The sequence below is a fragment of the Leptidea sinapis genome, chromosome 17, assembly GCF_905404315.1.
Source record: "Leptidea sinapis chromosome 17, ilLepSina1.1, whole genome shotgun sequence".
Classification (NCBI taxonomy): domain Eukaryota; kingdom Metazoa; phylum Arthropoda; class Insecta; order Lepidoptera; family Pieridae; genus Leptidea; species Leptidea sinapis.
In genome coordinates this window covers 13,282,506-13,303,958 of record NC_066281.1, presented here as the reverse complement: position 1 = coordinate 13,303,958, position 21,453 = coordinate 13,282,506, and the positions used below count along the sequence as shown (strand labels likewise).

The following is a 21,453-nucleotide window of genomic DNA, read 5'->3' as shown; positions in this document are numbered from 1 at the left end:
GGAGAATTGGCATGGCTAAGAGCGCTATGTCTCAGCTTGGAAGAATCTGGAGAGATCGCAACATTTCCGTAAAAACTAAGACCAAACTGGTACGGACCCTAGTCTTCACAATATTTTTGTACGGCGCTGAGACTTGGACACTGAAAGCTACAGACCGCAAACGCATTGACGCCTTTGAGATGTGGTGCTGGAGAAAGATGCTCCGTATCCCCTGGACAGCATTTCGATCTAATCTCTCCATACTGCGTGAACTCAGGATCTCCTCGCGATTGTCTTCCGAATGTCTGCGCAGAGTTTTAGAATACTTCGGTCACATCGCAAGGAAGGACGATGGAAACCTTGAGAGGCTCATTGTGGTCGGCAAAATAGATGGGAAGAGGCCTCGTGGATGCAGTCCAATACGATGGTCCGATCAGATCCGCTCCGCCCTCGACTCTACGGTTCACAATGCCTTTCACACCGCCAGAGACAGGAATAGATGGAGAGCGATCATACGTGAGAAAGTGATACAGAGGGGTGGTCACGACCCTCAGTACTGAGGATTACGACGCAGGGAGGATATAACGAGCATATAGTATACAAACACCTATGCAATTAAGTATTATTTAGGTATGAAACGAGTGGCAATATTTTGGTGAGGAATTTTGATTAATTTTCATAAAAATAGCCCAAGATAGTTATTTCATGAGCTAAAGTCCAAGCGGATGATCGAAATATTACGCTTCAAATATAATCTTGGTGTTTATTTACGTAGGTATACATATAAGCAGGTATAATGCAATATAAATTGAATACATTGAGACATCCATTAGGTATTTGTATCTCCGGCGACATTTTACGACGTTCGCGGCATTTTGTGTTTCAATTCGTTTCTTTGCTGTGACATTTGATATTATGTTCGTTTCATAAAGTTCATTACTTTATTGCCAATCTGAATGTATCATTTGTTTATTTTTATAAGGGTTTTTATTTAATATACGGGTATGAAATACTACTGCTTGGAGCAGTCTTTCTCAATGTGGGTGATAATGCCCCCTTGGGCGTTAGAGACATAGAGCGGGACGTTAAACGGCTCTGAAACAAATGGGGGGCATTGCCAGGTTTAGGGGAGCGACGGTTGATTTGTATTTGAATGTCATTTATCTAAAAGTATCTACATTATTTATAAAATTTCGAATAATGGTGTTTGTGCACTTATCCGTAATTTTACGGATCCATGAAAAAAATACGATCTGAATGTACGTTTTTGTATGAAGAATCACGGATACGAATTTAAAACGTATGAGTGCACTCAGATGCTCTAATTAGTTTATATTTTTGCCCTGTATGATGGTATAAAACTAGGAATACTTGTACTAGGAGTGTAGAAAAAGTTGGGGGCGCTGAAAAATAATTGATTTTCATAGGGGGGTACTAAAAGAAATAAGTTTGATAATCTATGGCTTAGAGTATTGCATTATAGGAAGTTGAAAATAAATTTGAGAGAATTGATCCGTTTGGAGATTTAGAGACCTGCGCTGATGTCAATGAATAATGTTTTTCATACAGTAATATTTCGTAAAATGTTTTTTATCAATTGAACACATTCTATGATGACTAATACAGCATAGTTATACGAACTCATAAATATGCACAGTTTACAATTTAAATTTATCGTTGGAGCCGGAACTATTGAAGGCAATCTAATTTGCTAACGAACGCTTATACTGATTCTATTCGGAAAAAACAAGAACAAGGTTCGTTATAAAACTACATCTTGTGATGCGCTAATCAATATCTGACAAGCAATTTCTTGCTCGATCGAAAACGACACGATAACAAGACGATAGTAATCGAGTTTTAGAGTTGATAGAGACTGCCCCTACTATTTGTGCAAGAATTTTCGATATCGATAAAACATATACATAACTATAACGCAACCCGGCATTTTATTTTTCAATTATTAGCAATTTTAGATGGTGGCTATGACATACTTGAGCATTAGCTGTATTCACCCGAGCTAGTCTCCAGTGATTTTTGAAGGTGAACAGGACAGAGATTGGAAGATGATAAAGTTGTATAGTCGCTGCAGTACAGGAAGCTTAAGATTTATTTGATCTTCCATGTGGCCTGTACCATAACTTTTATATTGTACGATAGCTACAATTTAAATTAAGGGTAAGGTAATAGGTTCTTTAAGGTAGGAAGGGAAAAAAATTGTATTAAATGTTCATGTCGCACCTACTCCCCTATTATTGGGAACTATACTCTCGCAATTGTCGACGAGTGCCTCGGACAAACAATCCAGTTAGGCAGGTCCAATTTGGTGGCAGGTGAAAGAGGTCACTCGTCGAATCCAACTCGGATCGGCAGTGTTCGGGAAGCCCCGCAAAATCTTCTCGTCCCAAATACTACAGTGTCTGAAGACGAAGAAGGTTTTTGACCAGTGTGTGTTGCCAGTGATGACTTACGGTACGCAGGCGTGGTCGCTAACTATGAGCCTTATGAGGAAGCTCATTGTCGCTCAGAAGACAATGGAGAGGGCTATGCTGGTCAAGATCGCCGGAATACGTTTAATGAGGGCAGCGCAGGACCGATCATCGTGGAAATATTTGGGGGAGGCCTTTGTCCAACAGTGGAAGTCTCTCGGCTGATGATGATGATGATAGGTTCTTTTTTCTGCATTTAATCAACGTTGAAAATTAAAAGATATGGTGGTGATTCTGACTTTATAGGGAATAAAGCCAGAATCACCAGTTTTTAGTTTCCATACTGCAAACCCTTGAATTTTTTGCATTAATATTAAATCACTCAATGCAATGAAACTTTGTTAGAAGCTAAAAATACCAGTTGAAAGCGTGAACTACAAATATTATAATTATGATTACGATTACACCAGGAACAGACATAAACTTATACTACCTACTGCTCGGCTTAGTCGAGTTACTAAGTCTTTTGTGGGGCGATGTATATGCTTTTACAACAAAATCCCAGAAAATGTTCAAAACAAAAGTATAACGTTATTCAAAAGAATTGTTAAAAAATGTTAATGATACCACTGATTGGGAATGGAGCGACCGCCCTCAGGCTATTAAATAATAAGTTTCATTGTACAATATTAGTTTGTAAACATATTTTTTTGATAAAAAGAAGCCCGCTGAGTTTTATGCGCACATTCTTCTCAGTTCTGAGGCATTCCTTTTGGAATGAATGTTAGTTTTTGACTTTCAATAAGTAATGTCACATCCTATTTTGAATTAAAATATTTGAATCTGAATTTGAATATGATGTTACAATACGAAGGATTGAATTGAAGAATTAAAGACTCAGCGTTGGTAGGCCCCCAACAAGATGGACCGACGATCTGGCCAAGATTGCCGGAAAACGTTGGATGAGGGCAGCGCATGACCTATCGTCGTGGAAATGGTATCGTCGTTTGTCCAGGCCTTTGTCCAGCAGTGGACGTCTTCCGGCTGATGATTATGATGATGAAGTTACAACAATTTAATTTATATTGGTACGTTTTGTTTCCAATAGTGCAGCGTAATTAATTAAGTTCTATAATAATCAAGCTATACAAGCCTTGTGAAATACCAATGTAGCTACATGTCGGGTCGCTCAGCGTGCGATAATCGTTGTTTCATGATCGGAGACCACCGCGCCTCATTATTAATAACATGCTTGCAAATTATTCTCCAACCGGTTGACAGCTAATAGGACTCCATTTCCCTACACTGAACTTAATTACTTTCTCGCCTCACGTTGTTTTATGATTGACGTAAGCCAAAATTAAGAGTATTACAAAATATCTAAAATGGGCAGGCCGTATCCAGTCGTCACGCCAGCATTAATGAAGTCATCCGCAGGGCATTTCCCGCTCTTAATATAACAGCTGTTTTAGAGCCAAATGGTATTACCCGCCGCGATGACAAGCGTCCTGATGCAATGACGCTGGTGGCTAGGGCACTGGGAAGGGCGCTGGTGTGGGACTTGTGTCGATACTCTGGCTCCTTCTCATGTCCAAGTTACGTCAGTTGGTGCTGGGGCTGCTGCTTCGACTGCCGAAGACTGCAAGCGTCGCAAATATGTTGGTCTCAGTGAGTCATACATCTTTGTGCCATTTGGTGTCGAGACACTTGGCCCGTGGGGCCCAGAGGCGCGGAGAATGTTCAAAATACTGTTTCCGCACCTCAATAAGGCTGCTGGAAACCCAAGCGCTGGCAGCTATTTCGGTCAACAGATCAGCCTAGCTATCCTGCGCGGAAATGCTGCCAGTATTCTTGGTACGCTTCCACATAATGTTAGTTTTAATTTTATGTAGTCATAGTATTGTAGATATAGTTTTGTTTTGTTTGAATAAAATAAAATATTTTCTATAATTAGAGAATAAGAGTATTACAGTCTCTCAAAGAAAAATTTAAAGAAATAAATATTATGACTATTCATTGTCAGTACATTTATGAAAATTTAATATATGTTCACAAAAATCGTCACTTTTTTGCTATTAATAGTGATTTTCATTATTATAACACTAGAAATAAAGGATTGCTTGTAACTAATTCTAGTAGGCTTCATAAGATACATAATAGCTTTAATGGTAAATGTATACACTTCTATAATAAAGTCCCAGCCACCGTTCAGGCATTATCTATAAATAAATTTAAATGTTTTATAAAAAAATGGCTCTGTCGTAAATCCTATTACTCCACTGCTGAATATCTAAATGATCGGACAGCCTGGGACTAGATTGTGATTATTTTATAGCGATAGAAATGACTGTACAATATTGTATATTTTTATTGAAAAGAGCGCAAAAAAGAATGCTGGAAGAGTTTCTTGCGCCTCTTCTTCTCTCTCAGAGCGCCATTTGTTTCCGAAGCGGTAGTAGTATGTAGTAGTATAAGAAATGACATCAAAAAGAATTCTAAAGGAATCAATTTTGAGAAAATAAATGCCTTTTATGCCTTTCAGTAAACTCGCTTCAACTTCCTCGTATATATTTCTTTCATCGATGAATGTTCTTCGGCTGTGAGTTGCAACTCAGCTCCAGAGAATTAAGTGCCTATGAAAATAAACGCTCGCAATTTCCTGATTGACCTAATAAACACGAGCAAGTGGTGGTCTGTGGTCGATCAAGGAACAAGAATGAGGTCGATGGTGTGCTTAGGACAGGGAGTGCTGTGAAGTTTATTTTTACGGCATTGCAGTGCTTGCCGTCCATGTTTTAGTTGAAATAAAATATATTTATTATTTAGACATCTTATTGGAAGTGTAACTTTTGGAATTGTAACGTTTATAATAATTAATAAAATATAATAATTTAATAATTGTTTTCATTCTTAGTAACAATGTCTAATGAGTTACAATCAGGGTTGATCTCTGTTATTGAACGATTTAAAGTTATTTTTCAGTGTTATTTATGAGGAATATCCAAATTCAAATATTTTTATTTAAAATAGGATTAAAAATCACTGATTGAACGTCAAAAACGACCACCCATTCAAAATAGAATGCCTCAGACCTGAGAAGAACGGGCGCAAGAAACTCAGCGGGGTTTTTTTTAATAAAAAAATGGATTACAAAACACTTCGTACAATAAACATTTATAATCAAAGTGACTGAGGGTGTTCGCTTCATTCCCAGTCTGCGGTATCATTAAGAAAATCGTTTATGTTATAGGCTGCATAGGCTGCACTAAAAGTATCGGGAATGGAATGTTTCCACTGTTCCTGTCATATTAAAATCTTTTTAATTGAAAACGCATTGGTTTTAAAAATCGAATACCATTTATTTATTTAAAAAAAGATTCTCGGTCTTGTCACAAGGTCTTGCCAAACTTATTTAGTCGTTGAGAAAATGGAATTAACTCGAGAAAAATTCTAAAGCGATGATTTATTATGACTTTCGAAGTGGTTTAACACAAAAACAGTTTGTTGACCGGATGATTTCTGCATTTGGTGATGAAGCCCCATCCAAAACCACAATTTATCGCTGGTTTGCTGAATTTCAACGTGGACGTGTCAAGCTCAGTGATGATCCTCGTCAAGGTCGTCCAAAAACTGCAGTCACCAAAGAAAACGTTGATGCTGTGCGTAAGCTGATTGAGGAAGATCGACATGTGGCCTATCACGAAATTCAAGCAACGTTAGACATTGGCATGAGTCAAATACAAATAATCTTGCATGAACAATTAGGTGTAAAAAAGTTGTTTTCCCGATGGAGACCGCATTTGCTCTGTGAAGAGCAAAAAGCGGCTCGCGTTACTTGGTACGTCAGAACTCTCGAAAGATTCCACGCAGGATGCTCTAATGTTGTATACAACATCGTATCAGGTGACGAATCCTGGAAATACGCGTACGAACCCGAAACAAGAAACTAGTCACGAGTTTGAGTGTTCGAAAATGAGTTAAAGCCAACAAAAATTGTTCGTTTATTCGGAGTGTTGCATAAAAAATGGTGGCCACGTTTGTCTCCAAAACCGGCCAAGTTGCGACTATTCCTCTTGAGGGACAAAGAACGGTTAATACAGAATGGTATGCTAGCATTTGTTTGCCACAGGTCGTTTCTGAACTCCTTAAAGAGAACTGCAACCGCCGCATCATCCTCCATCACGACAATGCGAGTTCTCACACCGCGCACAGAACAAAAGAGTTTTTAGAGCAAGAAAATATAGAATTACTAGACCATCCGCCGTACAGCCTCGACCTAAGCCCTAATGATTACTATACTTTCCTAAAATAAAGAATAAATTGCGTGGTCAGAGATTTTCATTACCTGAAGAAGCTGTGGACGCCTACAAAACGGCCATTTCGGAGACCCTAACTTCCGAATGGAATGGTTGCTTCAATGATTGGTTCCATCGTATGGAAAAATGTGTCAAATTTCGCAGAGAATACTTCGAAAAGTAATAAATACATTTTTAAACAGTAATATTGTGTCACTTTCTTGATTCCCGAAATTTTCAGTGCAGCCCTCGTATTATTTATTTATATTTATATATTTATATATTATTTCTCTTAATTATTCTTTAGGTTATAAATAGCGCGAATAACGAATAAAAACCTTATGAATGTTAAAGAATATGAAATATAGGCAAATTACAACCTATGAGCGATCTCTGGTTCTACTGATGCTAATGTAGCACGATTCATAGAAATAAATATGTTAGTTCCTTGAAGTTGAGATGGATCGTGTCTTCGTGGAAAAACGTTGTGATGATTTACGTGTTACATAAACATCACGCTGGCTTCCTTTCATTATTCTAATTATTAACTTTGTTTCAACTCGTATTTCATCAATAATACTAATCGTAGCAACAGGCTTCTAGGTGTTCAGTAACACTGAATTTATACAGCGCAACTGAGTGTTTATAGTGTATGACAAGAGAGAAAGAAAGAAAGAAAGAAAAACAGTTATTTCACAAAACACTCACAGATACACTTAATATAAAAAGATAAAAGTACAAAACAAACCAAAAAGTAAAGTATTTAAATAATAATTGATTTAATGTTGGAGAGTTCCTGTGCACTACAGGAAATGCGTTTACGACTCAGGATTATCTATGACACGGCCGTGGCTATGAAACAGCACTGATTTTCAGCGGTGCCCGTTGCTAAACTCGCAGTAAAAATGATTAGCCGGGTGTTCACCATATACATATAAAATTATGAGGACAATAAAAATAATCACAAAATCTTTGTAATTTTACTTTCAAATTCAAATTCTAACACACGAGATTGAGGCCACAACACGCCGTGCCTTTCCAGCAATTCATTCTACATCCATAAAGCACATTTGCAGGTGAATGTTGGGAATTATTGCCGCAGACAATAACAGAAAATAATAGGCCCGGCTGCAGATGGGCGTCTCGTGGAGTTGGACGTAAACTGATAGACGTATGTTTTATGGCCACTTTATCACTTTCACTTGAGCCTACATGTGTTTCATGGGCCCTTGGTGTTTCAGATAATACATACATTCACCCACGCTTGTTACCGTCGAGGTAGGCAGAGACAATAGAATGCCACTTGCTTCTATCCTTACAAACCTCACGCGCTTCCTCTACATTCATTACTCTTTTCATACATGCTCGCCGGTTGCGGGAGCTCCGGACCTTACCTTTTCTCAAAACGCCCCCAATTTGGTCGACAAATGTTCTACGAGTTCTCCCGCGACCGACTTGTCCACACACACTTGACTTATATATTTGATACGTCATTCTTTCTTCCCTAATTCGCTCCACGTGTCCAAACCATTTCAGTATTCAGATTCAGATAATAAACTTTTAAAAATCTCTTCTGACATGCATAAACGAACAACTATGGCTATGGTGGGAAGCTCCTTTGCACAGGATGCCGGCTAGATTATGGGTACCTACATATTTCTGCCGTGAAACAGTAATGTGTAAATATTATTATGTTTCGGTGTGAAGGGCGAGTAGTTAGTGAAATTACTGAGCAAATGAGACTTAACATCTTATACCTCAAGGTGACGAGCGCAATTGTAATGCCGCTCAGAATTTTTGAGGTTTTTCAAGAATCCTGAGCGGCACTGCATTGTAATGGGCAGGGCGTTTAACAGGGCGGTTAACTTTAACATATATCCATATAATAACACCTTTCCGCCTCATCAAACCCTTTTTTAAAAGATCTACTTACTTTTGTTGACGCTCTTGTCATGGCTCCTGTCCTCCTCTATGTCAGTATGTTTGATGTGGTCGTGGAACATTCGCTATTATGGACCTTTTCAATAACCTATCTTTAGTTACGGATAGATTGTTATCCCCGTTTTTATTATCCCAGAAAAAATTGTTCAAATTGAACAAAAGTTCAAAACAAATATATTACGAAATTCAATAGATTGTTCAAAATTGATATTGGGAATGGAGCGACCGCCGTCAGGCTATTTAAATTTAAATATTTGATTGTAACGAACTTTTATACAAAAAAAGAAGAAGCGCGCTGAGTTTCATTCTTCTCAGGTCTGAGACATAACTTTTCGAATGGGTGCGTTTTTGACGTCCATTGAATAATTAAAAATCTATTTTGAATAAAAATATTTGCATTTGAATATGAATATGAATATAGTAGAAAGAACAGATAATTGTTACAAGTTAATAAAACCTTCTATAATTCCGGCCAATAAATTGCCAATTTGCCTAGAAATCGATTTGCGATCTTCAATTGTCCACAGATATAAATACAAAGATCTGTGGATGAATCGCTCTTGAACTTATCTTTAATGTTTTCCTGGCCCAAAGCCAGCTCTTTTGATCTGTTTAATTTAACAGTTTAATAGGTCTAAAGGTGGGTCCAGATGAAATGGCATATAAATAATCTAATAATGGTTAAATAACATGTTTTATAACATATAACATAACAGTGCAATATAACAAAGTTATTTAAGCGTTTAGAATGATTGCCGTTTTATTTTAGCATAATATTTGTAATATGCACTCAATAATTCACTAAATATTATATTAGTTTCTCATTAGATTAAAAATTATGGGACATTGAGATGGCGCAGATGGGGCGTGGGTAGATTAAAAAATATAGTCTAAAAAGGCAAAACATACACGAAAATACTCTAGAAAAAAACATATTCTCAAAGTGGGCGGTGAGCAAAATAAAGTTGAGAAACTATGGATTAAAGAAATATTCAAATTATTACTATAATTAATTGCTAAAATTATAATTTTAATTCAATTGTACAGTCGATTACTATGGGTTTGTATAATTACCAGCAGTATAAACTCTATTATTATTATTATTATTATCAAATAAATGTATATAATCTTATATATAAAATTATATAAAACTCCTCCGAAACGGCTAAATCAATTTGTTTGAAAATTTGTGTGTGTATCGGGTAGGTCTGAGAATCGGCCAACATCTATTTTTCATACCCCAAAAAATTTAATTATTGAATCTATTTTCATCACTTTATATGGCAATTCAAATTCAAATATTTTTATTCAAAATAGGATGTGACATCCCTTATTGAAAGTCAAAAAACTACTACCCATTCCAAAATGAATGCCTCAATGAATACAATGTTTGCTGGGTCAGCTAGTATATTTATATATATTATCGGCTCGGCGTGTACACACTCAGTTTTCACCCTGCAGCCAGCTGAGTGCCTCACCCTTAACGACAGATATCTAATGTTCTACTATTACATAAACACACATACATACATTAATTGAACAATAAATAATTAATATTATAATAATAATTAATATTTCGGGTTCAAATATGAAATTGTTTTTTTAATTTAACATACTTATTTAATCAAAAAATTACTATTATGTTCCATACATTGCTGCCATCTAATACGAAGGTAATTTATGCTTCTGCGATAGAACTGTGGTGATCTAGATTCGACAAACTGTGTGAAAGCATTTTGTACTGCCTCTTGATAAGGTAACTTTTTATCACGTAGAAAATTGTCCAAATCACGAACAAAATAGTAGTCCGTTGGAGGAAGGTCTGGCGAATACGGAGGGTGACAAATGGTTTCTACTTGCAGTTCCTGTAGAGTTAAAACGGTTTCTCGCGCTGTATGAAGTCTCGCGTTATCGTGAAGCAATAAAGGTGAAGATCGATTCATGAGTCAGGGCTGTTTCACTGCTAGTTTTGCTATCATTGTTCGGAGTTCAGCACAGTAGACATGTACCATTATTGCTTGACAAGATCGGAGAAAGCTATGGTGAATAACACCATGCTGAGACCACCAAAAAGTTACCATTACCTTTTTATTGGTTAGTTTTGCTTTATGACACTGTTTCGACGTTTGACCTGGGGTCAGCCATCCCATTTATCGCTTACGGGTAACGTAAAGAATCCACTTTTCATCGCATGTCACACTCGATCCAATATTCATTCAAATCTGTATCGATTCAAAAAGGCAACTCAAGTTTCAACACGTGTTGCTTTCTGCAGTCAGTCAAATCATGAGCCACCCATATTTCATATTTTTTATTATATTAATTTGACGCAAACGAGTCAATATTGTTGGTAAGGTAAAGTTAAACCATGCCGCTAATTCCTGGGTCGTTTGGCTCGGATCGGCTTTGACCATCTCTTTCAATTCATTGTTATTCACCTGTGTGGGCGGTCTTCCACGTGGTTCGTTCTTCAAATCAAAGTTTCCACCACGAAAGCGTTTAAATCAAAATCGCACGTTGAGTTAATTAGCAGTCCTCTCTACAAAGGCAGCATTGATATTGCGAGCTGTTTCTGTCGCGTTAGTTCCGCATCGAAACTCGTATTCAAAAATCACTCGAATTTTCGAATTATCCATCTTTCTTGTTTAAGCTGAATAAAAAAAACAAACTAAAGTCGATAATCGAAATGTTGCACATTTTTTAAAAGTAGAACTACATAGTTACCATGTGAAAAAAGTTTCACTCAAAAATCCCAAACCATGAAGGTTCTATCTCAATTCGAAGTACATATTACAATAAAACGGCAATTTAATACTTTAACCCCTATTAATTTATATAACAAGTTACAAATATCGTCAACCAATAAAATATGATAAATAACATCTCTTGTATCATAATCTAGAGTCACCCTTATATATATTACTCATAAGCATCAAATTCAAATGACTACTCATATGTTTCACTATCGTTGATTATACATCAGATCATACAAGGGTATTTAAATACCTTGATCTAATTATTATAGCCATTATTCATATATTATAATACGTACTACGTCTGTTTGTATGTTTAAAATACATTTAATGTTAACATCAACTTTGTAATAGTTTTTTTAGTATGATAATTAACATACTAACGGTTAACTTAAGCGCTTATTAATATTTAACGCTTAGATTAAGGATTGGTCTCCGTTGAGCTAATACTAGATACCGCACTACCTAAGAACAATAGCATTTTTATTGTGGCACTTATTAGATGCTTGTGTGCGTGACATCTTAACAATCAATGGCATCTTTCAAATTTTGAAACATACGCTTCGTGTTATTTTACATTTAAATTAATAAAATACAAAATAATTACTAATATAGGATCCCAGTGTCTTTCTTATTTCTTGTAGTACTATTTTTACAAAGTTTTACTACCCAACCTGGCATTTTACATGTGGCACGTCAACGAGTACTCCCATTTGGGCGTAGTAAAAGTTACTAGTTGGAGCGCAGCGGACACCAATCCTTAATCTAAGATTTAACGATACAATTAAAATAAGAACAATACACACAATGGTCAGCGTAATAATATCTAATAACGAAGTATGTCATAAAAAGAAAAAGTACTACGGTCCACATAACGAGAGCAAAGAAAATAGAAATGAGTGAGGTGTAATATTTTCCTATTTCTATCCCGGAGATCTGTTGACCTCTTTAGCGAAAGAAACTCTTTGTTTTCTCGAGCCTCCTTCAAGAATATTACCTCCTTTGTTAGCTTACAACTTGTTTATATTTAATAGACAAGTTCTTCCCGCGATTCCACCTATGTGGGCGTATCAATTGTGCCTTAACGTAGACATTTTCAATTTTCTGTGTGCCTAAACATACAAATCCAATATTAAGTCATTGAATAGCCTATATACAAAATTTTACGTTTTTAAAGGAATTTTGTATAAAATACCAGTTTTACGTTGCCACTGCTAAGGGAAAAAGTCAAAACATAAAAGGCATTTATTTTCTCAAAATTGATTCATTTACAATTCTTTTTGATGTCATTTCTAATATACTAGATACTACTACCGCTCTGAGAGAGAAGAAGCAAGATGTTAAATACGTCTTATTTGATAATACAATATTAGCGGTATCATCCTTGATTCCGTATGATCATAGAGCATGCAACATAATATGTTGGGGAAAAATTATTAATGCTAATAATTTTATGTATAAAACTCTAGATTTTTTTTTCAAAGTTACTTACGCTTAATTATATGTTTATGTAATACTAACTGACCCGACAGACGTTGTTCTGTAGATAATAAAAAAACACTGTTTTATAAAAATTTACCAATAATATTTCAAAACATCAAGAATTATTTCGTAAAATATGCTCCCTGTTGTTAAAATGAAATTATTTCACAGTGGAATTGTCAAACCGTGCGTCACTAAATTCTCTCATAGAAAATATGTCCATACAAAACAAATATTGAAAATAAAAATAATTATGGGTGCCAAATCGAAATAAAAACTATCCTATCTCTCAAGTTGGACTAAACTGCACTCCAGGAAGTAATCCCCATTAAAATCTGTTAATTAGTTTAGGAGTTCGCGGACAAACAACGTGACACGTAATTTATATATATTAAGAGTATGTCCCAATTTATCTGATGACAGTCTCGTCCCTTATTAGTGTCCCTTAGCGGCACTACATTTGCGCTCTGACGAGTACTTGAGACATAGAAATGTTAAGTCTCATTTGCCAATTTCACGAGTTACGGCGCCCATCAGGCTGAAACACAGCAATGTTTACACATTTCTGCTTCACGGCATAAACAGGCGCAGTTACAGAGAAAAGGTCTCTGTAACTATGCAGGATCTAATTTAGGCTATTTCTTTCCCTTGAATAGAATTACCAGGAAATATAACAGACATCACGATGAAGTCGACATGTTTGATCACAATTTACACTAATTTAAAGAAAATATAAAAACGGGTGTTTCAAGGGTGGGGTGACCTCGATCTATTTTCGTGTTAATTTATATTAAAATTATATTCGTAGATATATAATAGTTCTTATTTTAGCATTCAAGATTTCCTTCCATCCAGCTGCAAATAAGTCGAAGTTAGGAAAGGCTTTAAGTAGCGATGTGTATGTGTGAGGGTGTAAGGGTGTGATTGATTTTTATATTATGTTTAGCAGCTGGTATTGTGTCTAACGGATGAGAAACAAATTTAAGTGATCATTTTAATACTAATTTTCTTACTCCGAGATATAAATTAAATCTTAGAAAACTTTGGGATATTTATTGGAAAAAATCCGAAAATACAAGCAACCTCATGCAGATACGAAATTCTATTTTTAAAAAACCACCCACTACTTCCTTCTCATGTAGTACCCATTACTAGACTCCGTATTGGACGTATACAAATTTAACTCATATTCATTTAATGACGAAATCTGAAAGAAACATATTATGTAACAAATGTGGACTAAACTTAACTGTGTTACACTTGTTAGTTGAGTGTAATTCTTATTCTAATGTATAAGTTAATTGTAATCTTCTGAATAATATAAAAAATTGCTTAAATCAAGATGGATGTATAAGAACACTAGAGTTTTTGAAAATTATGGATTTACATAAATTTTTGTAAAACACCGTGGTCGCTAATGACCTTGTTGTTAAATAAACGAAAAAAAATCAAATATAAGATAAAATATCACATATCAGAAAAAAATCGAGTTTTTAAAAGAAGGTAAATATTACAATTTGGATCTGCATTGTTAGAGGTGGCGCGTAAGGTATTTGGGTGATCATAAAAAATAACCCCAAGGAGCGCTTCGTACCGTGCCCGCCTGTGGCTGCCCTACCTGGCATAGGTACTAATTACAATTTAACAACCAGTGATTGAAAACCAGGACCAATATTTAATTGATTGTAAAATTGATTTAAATTTTACAATTATATTAATGTAACTTTAAATAGCGTTTATTTAAAAAACTTTTTACAAAATAAAATTTCACCAATTTTAATTGTAATTGACAGTGACAACAATACCGTGGACAGTGCACAAAAAGTTTTGGTGAATGCTAGTTGTAATTCTCAATTTGTTCCAGCTGGCGGACGCTGTGCAGCTGTCGGAGGCAGCCAACACGGCGCAGGTCCTCGCCCGGCCGCACCACAACGTGAGTACTCCACAGTCCTACCTCCTACCTCCTACCTCCTCCTGACCTACTTCCGCGGGTCACAATTGTGCCAAAATCTATCCAATCAGCTTAACTACGTCATCATTGCGGATGAAATTTGGACTTTGTATCATTTGGATTACTACTACTGTCTAAATTCAAATATCTTTATTCAAAATAGAATATGAAATTACTTATTGAACCTCATACCTGTGAAGAACAGGCACAAGAAATTGAGCGGGCTTCTTCTTTTTGACATAAAATCAAATTTATAATTTAAATAGCTTGACGGCGGTCGCTCCAATCCAAATCTCTGTCGGTCTGTTTTTGTGTGCCATTGAGACAGACGGTCGTGGGGTGATGTGACCTGTGAAAACTACTCTTAAGTGGTTTTGTTGATCAATATTTTGTTGCGTTGATTTTCAGTATAAATTCTTCGACCATCTTGATATAATGCATACTGCGTTTTGTCATTCTAAGACGAGGAGATTTGTTACGATATTGTTATTAAGATGACAGGGGAAATTAGGTGTTGATCTTATTAAGATAAATATAAACAATTAGAGTGTTTTGTAATTACGACCTCAAAAGTAAGTTGGGTTATCTTGTCACAATAGTTATATCTTCAAGTAGATCTGACCCAAATGAAACTTTACTAAAGTATAGCAGCGCCATATTTGGTAAACTTTGTGATAATTTCAGAGCTTTTATGTCCCAAGAGACTATTCTGTATTACAAATGTATATGTCGTCCAAACATTGAACCTAATTTCTTGAAATACTTGAGATATGAGTATTAATTTCCATAGTTTTATTGAGCCTAAAACGTTTGACAGATATAGATCATAATTTAAGTTCACTTACAATACTTGAAAATAGCTTTTACATTGAAAATCTGCGATTTTTACCAAAAACTCAATTGTTTCACAGCAGAATTGTCAAACCGTGCGTCAATAAATTCTCTCATAGAAAATATGTCCATACAACACAAATATTGCAAATAAAAATAATTATGGGTCCCAAATCGAAATAAAAACTATCCTACTTCACAAGTTGAACTAAACTGACTCCATGAAGTAGTCCTAATTAAAATCCGTTCATTAGTTTAGGAGTCCATCGCGGAGAAACAACGTGACTCGTAATTTATACATATATATTAAGATAATCGGTCGATTAAAATATATATAGGCAGTGTTCAGCTGATTTAATAAGTGGAATTCTAAGTTATGGCAAGGATTAACTAATGTTAATCACAGTCCAAACACAGCGAGTTCACACTGCATTCCGAACTGTACCTACGGACTGTTTCCTGTTTTATTTTTAAACAAACATACACTACAACAACGTCCGAAACTTTATTTGGGTTTTATGATACTAAGAATTATATTTTAATGGCTTATTAGGGTTGCTGGCACATTCATAACACATCTGTAATTGCTAGAGAAATAAATGTATTTTGGTGAAGAAATATATTGCCACACTTTTTACACAAATTATCTTGCACCAAGTTAAGCATATATAAGCCTGTGTTATGGGTTACAAGACAATGATATATTTAATACAATATACTTACTTAAACATACATATATTCATATAAACATACATACATACATTTAAACATCCAATGATTCGGAAACAAACATCTATATTCATCATATAAATGCTTGCACCTACCGGGATTCGAACCCGGATACAATTTCTTTTTTCAGAGTACAATTTGTTTCGGCGGTTTTACTGACTTAACTGAGGTCAAGCGAAATGAGAAAAAACTGAAGTTTATTGTTTTATAATATAAAATCACACCTTATTCCACTTTTTCAACATTTCTCGTTATAGAAATCTAAATAATAAGGTAAGATAATCCGGATGTTGAGGGCTTCGAGCAGAAGAATTGCGGCAATGCCGAAAATTTTATAATCTCATTGTGACTTCTCGCTTTATATTTTATTTTGAATGTAACAGCTTAGTTGAAAATGATAAATGAATGAAAACGTTTATTGAACTCATAAGACAAACAATGATATATATATCCTACTAATATTATAAATGTGAAAGTTTGTATGTCTGGATGTATGTTTGTACTTCTTTAACGCAAAAAATACTGAATGGATATTGATGAAACTTTACAATAATACAGCTTACACACCAGGATAACACATAGGCTATAATTTATCCAAAATGACAAAAAAACTGTCAAAAACTAAAAATAATTTATATGGCAAAACAACGTTTGCCGGGTCAGCTAGTATGATATATATTGACACACTTTTTACACAAATTATCTTGCAGGCATATATAGCCTGTGTTATGGGTTGGAAGACAACGATATATTTAATACAATATACTCATTAAACATACATAAATACATATAAACATCCATGACTCGGAAACAAACATTTTTTTTTATGGAATAGGTGGACAAACGAGCGTACGGGTCACCTGGTGGTTAAGTGATCACCGCCGCCCACATTCTCTTGCAACACCAGAGGAATTACACGAGCGTTGCCGGCCTTTAAGGAAGGTGTACGCGCTTTTTTTGAAGGTACCCATGTCGTATTGTCCCGGAAACACCGCACAAGGAAGCTCATTCCATAGCTTTGTAGTACGAGAGAGAAAGCTCCTTGAAAACCGCACTGTGGAGGACCGCCACACATCCAGATGGTGGGGATTAAATCCTAACTTGTGGCGTATCGTGCGAAGGTGGAATTCGGTGGCAGGAATCAGGTTAAACAGCTCTTCGGAACACTCCCCGTGATAAATGCGGTAGAAGACACACAATGATGCGACGTCTCTACGCAACGCCAAGAGATCCAGCCGTTCACAGAGCACTGAGTCCCCGATAATTCGAGCTGCTCTACGTTGCACGCGGTCAAATGGATCGAGCAGATACTGGGGTGCGCCAGACCAGAGATGACAGCAATACTCCATGTGTGGCCGGACCTGCGCTTTGTAGAGCGCTAAAATGTGGGCCGGCTTGAAGTATTGCCGTGCTCTATTGATGACGCCCAGCTTCTTCGAAGCCAATTTGGCTTTGCCCTCCAGATGGCCACATATATTCAATGAGTTGATCAATGGCTTAAGTTCAGTCATACAATTAATTTGATAATAATAAATACTGTACTTCCGAAATTGTCGACGAGTACGCCTATCTCGGACAAACAATCCAGTTAGACAGGTCCAATTTCGCGAAAGAGGTCACTCGTCGAATCGATGAGAAAGCTCATGGTCGCTCAGAGGGCTATGTTCGGAGTTTCCCTGCGAGATCGAATCAGAAACGAGGAGATCCGTAGGAGAACCAAAGTCACCGACATAGCCCAAATGATTGCGAAACTGAAGTGGCAGTAGGCAGGGCACATAGTTCGACGGACAGATGGCCGTTGGGGCAGTAAAGTCCTCGAATGGCGACCACGTTCCGGAAGACACAGTGTTGGTAGGCCCCCACAAGATGGACCGACGATATAGTCAAGATCGCCGGAATACGTTGGATGAAGTTAGCGCAGGACCGATCGCCATGGAAATCTTTGGGGTAGGCCTTTGACCAGCTGTGGAAATCTTCCCGCCGATGATGATGAAAAAAAAATTAAACAAATGTAAATAATGTCAAACAAATTCCACAGTTGTATAGATATTCCATAAATTTGTGCAGTCAGTCTACTTTTCTGCCAAAAATATCTATAAAAGCGCAAAGACGCCATTGGAAATTTTATTCCTCGGCAACCATAAAAGGTACAGATACCCATAATATATCGTAGATCTTGACCAAAAAAGCTTAGTTTGGTTCAAACATTTCCATAGAGTTAGTTTAAACTACGCATATGCTTAAACAGGCATGCAGGGCAGGGAACATGCGAAGGTCGTCACTAATGACACGAATGACATGATCACCAAACAAAAGAATAATTTCAATTAACTGGGCTTGCATGTCACAAAAGTAACCAATCAAATTCATTCATTCATTAAACAAACCTCAAACTGAAACTAGATCTAACATCGTTTAATTTGAGTTTACGACCCAACTGTAATTGAAAGCTACATATTGAGGTGAACGAGACCGCGATCTGTTTAGAACATAACCAGCACAACAGATCAAAAACAGAATCTGTATGTTCAAATTCATATTATTAAATTTGTGTTATTATATAGGTAGTAAACAAATATATCCATAAATAACTTACATAACACACAGTCGCGTCGCTACGAATGATGTATTGTGATTGATGGATAGTAGATCTATTATCATTTATAATAACTGACAAAAATAAAACAAGGAATGTAATTGAAATTGTTTAGATTTGAAAGAGCGACATCTTAAGTCAATTTCCTAATATGCAAATATTAGGGCTGAGCAGGTTATCAACAGCTGTATAGTAGATCCTTTAGATACACGAGCCACAACCTTAGAGTTAAACAAGACATACAAGATTTATCAACGATACGTCACTCGAACGGTTAGCTCAGTTATTAGACAAGTAATTCAAACATCTTACCATGATGACCTCATCATCAATGGGTACCTACCCACTGTGTGACCAAATCAGATGTTATTTCTTGTTTAAAGGTAAATCGTTGTGATTAATTTTCCAAATAAAAATGCTTTCTTCAATAATTGACTAAAGAATTTAGCGTTAAAATAGTCATTTCTTGTCTTTTTTATGGAATAGGAAGACAAACGAGCGTACGGGTCACCTGGTGCTAAGTGATCACCTGCGCCCACATTCTCTTGCAACACCAGAGGAATCACAAGAGCGTTGCCGGCCTTTAAGGAAGGTGTACGCGCTTTTTTTGAAGGTACCCATGTCGTATCGTCCCGGAAACTCCGCACAAGGAAGCTCATTCCACAGCGTTGTAGCACGTGGAAGAAAGCTCCTTGAAAACCTCACTGTGGAGGACCACCACACATCCAGATGGTGGGGATGATATCCTAAGTTGTGGCGTTTCGTGCGAAGGTGGAATTCGGCAGCAGGAATCAGGATAAACAGAAGACACACTATGAAGCGACGTCTCTACGCAACGCCAAGTGATCCAGCCGTTCGCAGAGCACGGGTCCCCGACAATTCGAGCTGCTCTGCGTTGCACGCGGTCAAATGGATCGAGCTGATACTGGGGTGCACCAGACCAGAGATGACAGCAATACTTCATGTGTGGCCGGACCTGCGCTTTGTAGAGCGCTAGAATGTGGGCCGGCTTGAAGTATTGCCGTGCTCTAGTGATGACGCCCAGTTTCTTTGAAGCCAATATAGCTTTGCCCTCCTGATGATGAAGATGGCCACGAAAATGGGAATCGCTCGAGATTTCGAGACCCAGTATTCCGATACTAGGCGAGGCTTTGTCTATTTAAAAAATAAAGCCTCCCAATTTAATATAATATTAACAAAATTAAATTTGAAAACAAAATGTGTGACCGAAAAGGGACTTCGAGGGATTGAAGCCACAATCTGAGAGTTGAACAAGACATTATTAACCGTCACTCGCATGGTTGGCTTAGTGCAAGAGCGCTCGCACGGAACGCAAGAGGCCGCGGGTTCGATTTCCGCATAGTTCATAAATTTGTGTAATAAAACCCAGTAATGACAGTTATTACATTAAATAATAAGAAATTGTTTAATTTTTACTTGTAATAATTACTTTATCCGGGCTAATGTAACCTTTCCCATGATAAAAATGTATAAATAGCAATCAAAAACAGAAGGTGCGCATTATAATAAAAAGTAAACCATAAAGGGGTTCAGATTGGCACGTGTCATACAGTGCGGCCATACGTTTACAGTTTTAGAACAATGTTTACGAGAACGACGGAAGCTGCTTTCACTTTAATGCACAGAGTTAATGTTTCTCGTAGTTCCTAATTGATAACAAAACGCCGCGCCCGTGCACGCGCATGTCACCACACCTTAAATGAGATTTGTTAAGATTTCATTTTACATATACGTTACAATTGAAATAAATATTCTCTGTGAAGACACTGAAATACTTATCTTTGAGAAATTCCGCTGGCCATCAAGTCATCTTCATAAGTTTCACTTGTTGTTACAATATATTAAAAAAAACACTTTTACGAAACACTTGAATAGAATAATAAATAAAAAAGTTATTGAAGTAGGTATTACTTTACGGAAATCCATAATTATCCAAATGTTTTGAGATTTCTTAAGCGATAATTCCGCCGATATTTGTCTTTTAAACAATTCGACACATGTTTCGCCTCTACACGAGGCATCCTCAGGACATGTCGACTCGCCAAAATCTGGCACGAGACCCTAAATGAGAGATAAAAAATCTCAGTTAACTTTATTTTATTGCATTCCGTAAAAAACATTAAGCATTTGAAAGAGTTTGTCTCTAGTCTTTTTAACTATATTTATAAGGTTTATTTTAGCACCTAATTCAGAATATATAAAATTATATTTTACTTAATTTGTTATTTGTTCTGTTAAATTTTGCTTAAAAATTGAAACTAAAATAAGTAAAAACGAAAAACGGGCTGCATAGTAAAACTTGGTAAAAATAATACTACAAGAAATAAAAAAGACACTGGGATCACATATCATCCGTAATTATTTTGTATTTTATTAAATTCGAACAAATTTACAAAATTTTAAAGATGCCATTGGGTGCCATTATGCCACGCACATAAAAAGCTAT

At 36.4% G+C, this 21,453-nt stretch overlaps 1 protein-coding gene across 4 annotated transcripts in view; it reads left to right on the top strand.

Annotated features, from left to right (window-relative positions):
- LOC126968890 (tensin) overlaps window positions 1-21,453 on the top strand; it is a 183,117-nt gene that overhangs the window by 51,399 nt on the left and 110,265 nt on the right. For 3 of the 4 annotated variants that reach the window (XM_050814027.1, XM_050814028.1, XM_050814029.1), the window contains one exon: window positions 14,744-14,812. The exons of the other annotated variant lie outside the window; for it this stretch is intronic. In XM_050814027.1, the coding sequence (XP_050669984.1) occupies window positions 14,744-14,812 (69 nt within the window). The remainder of the gene's footprint in view (window positions 1-14,743; window positions 14,813-21,453) is intronic. 4 annotated transcript variants of the gene reach the window in all.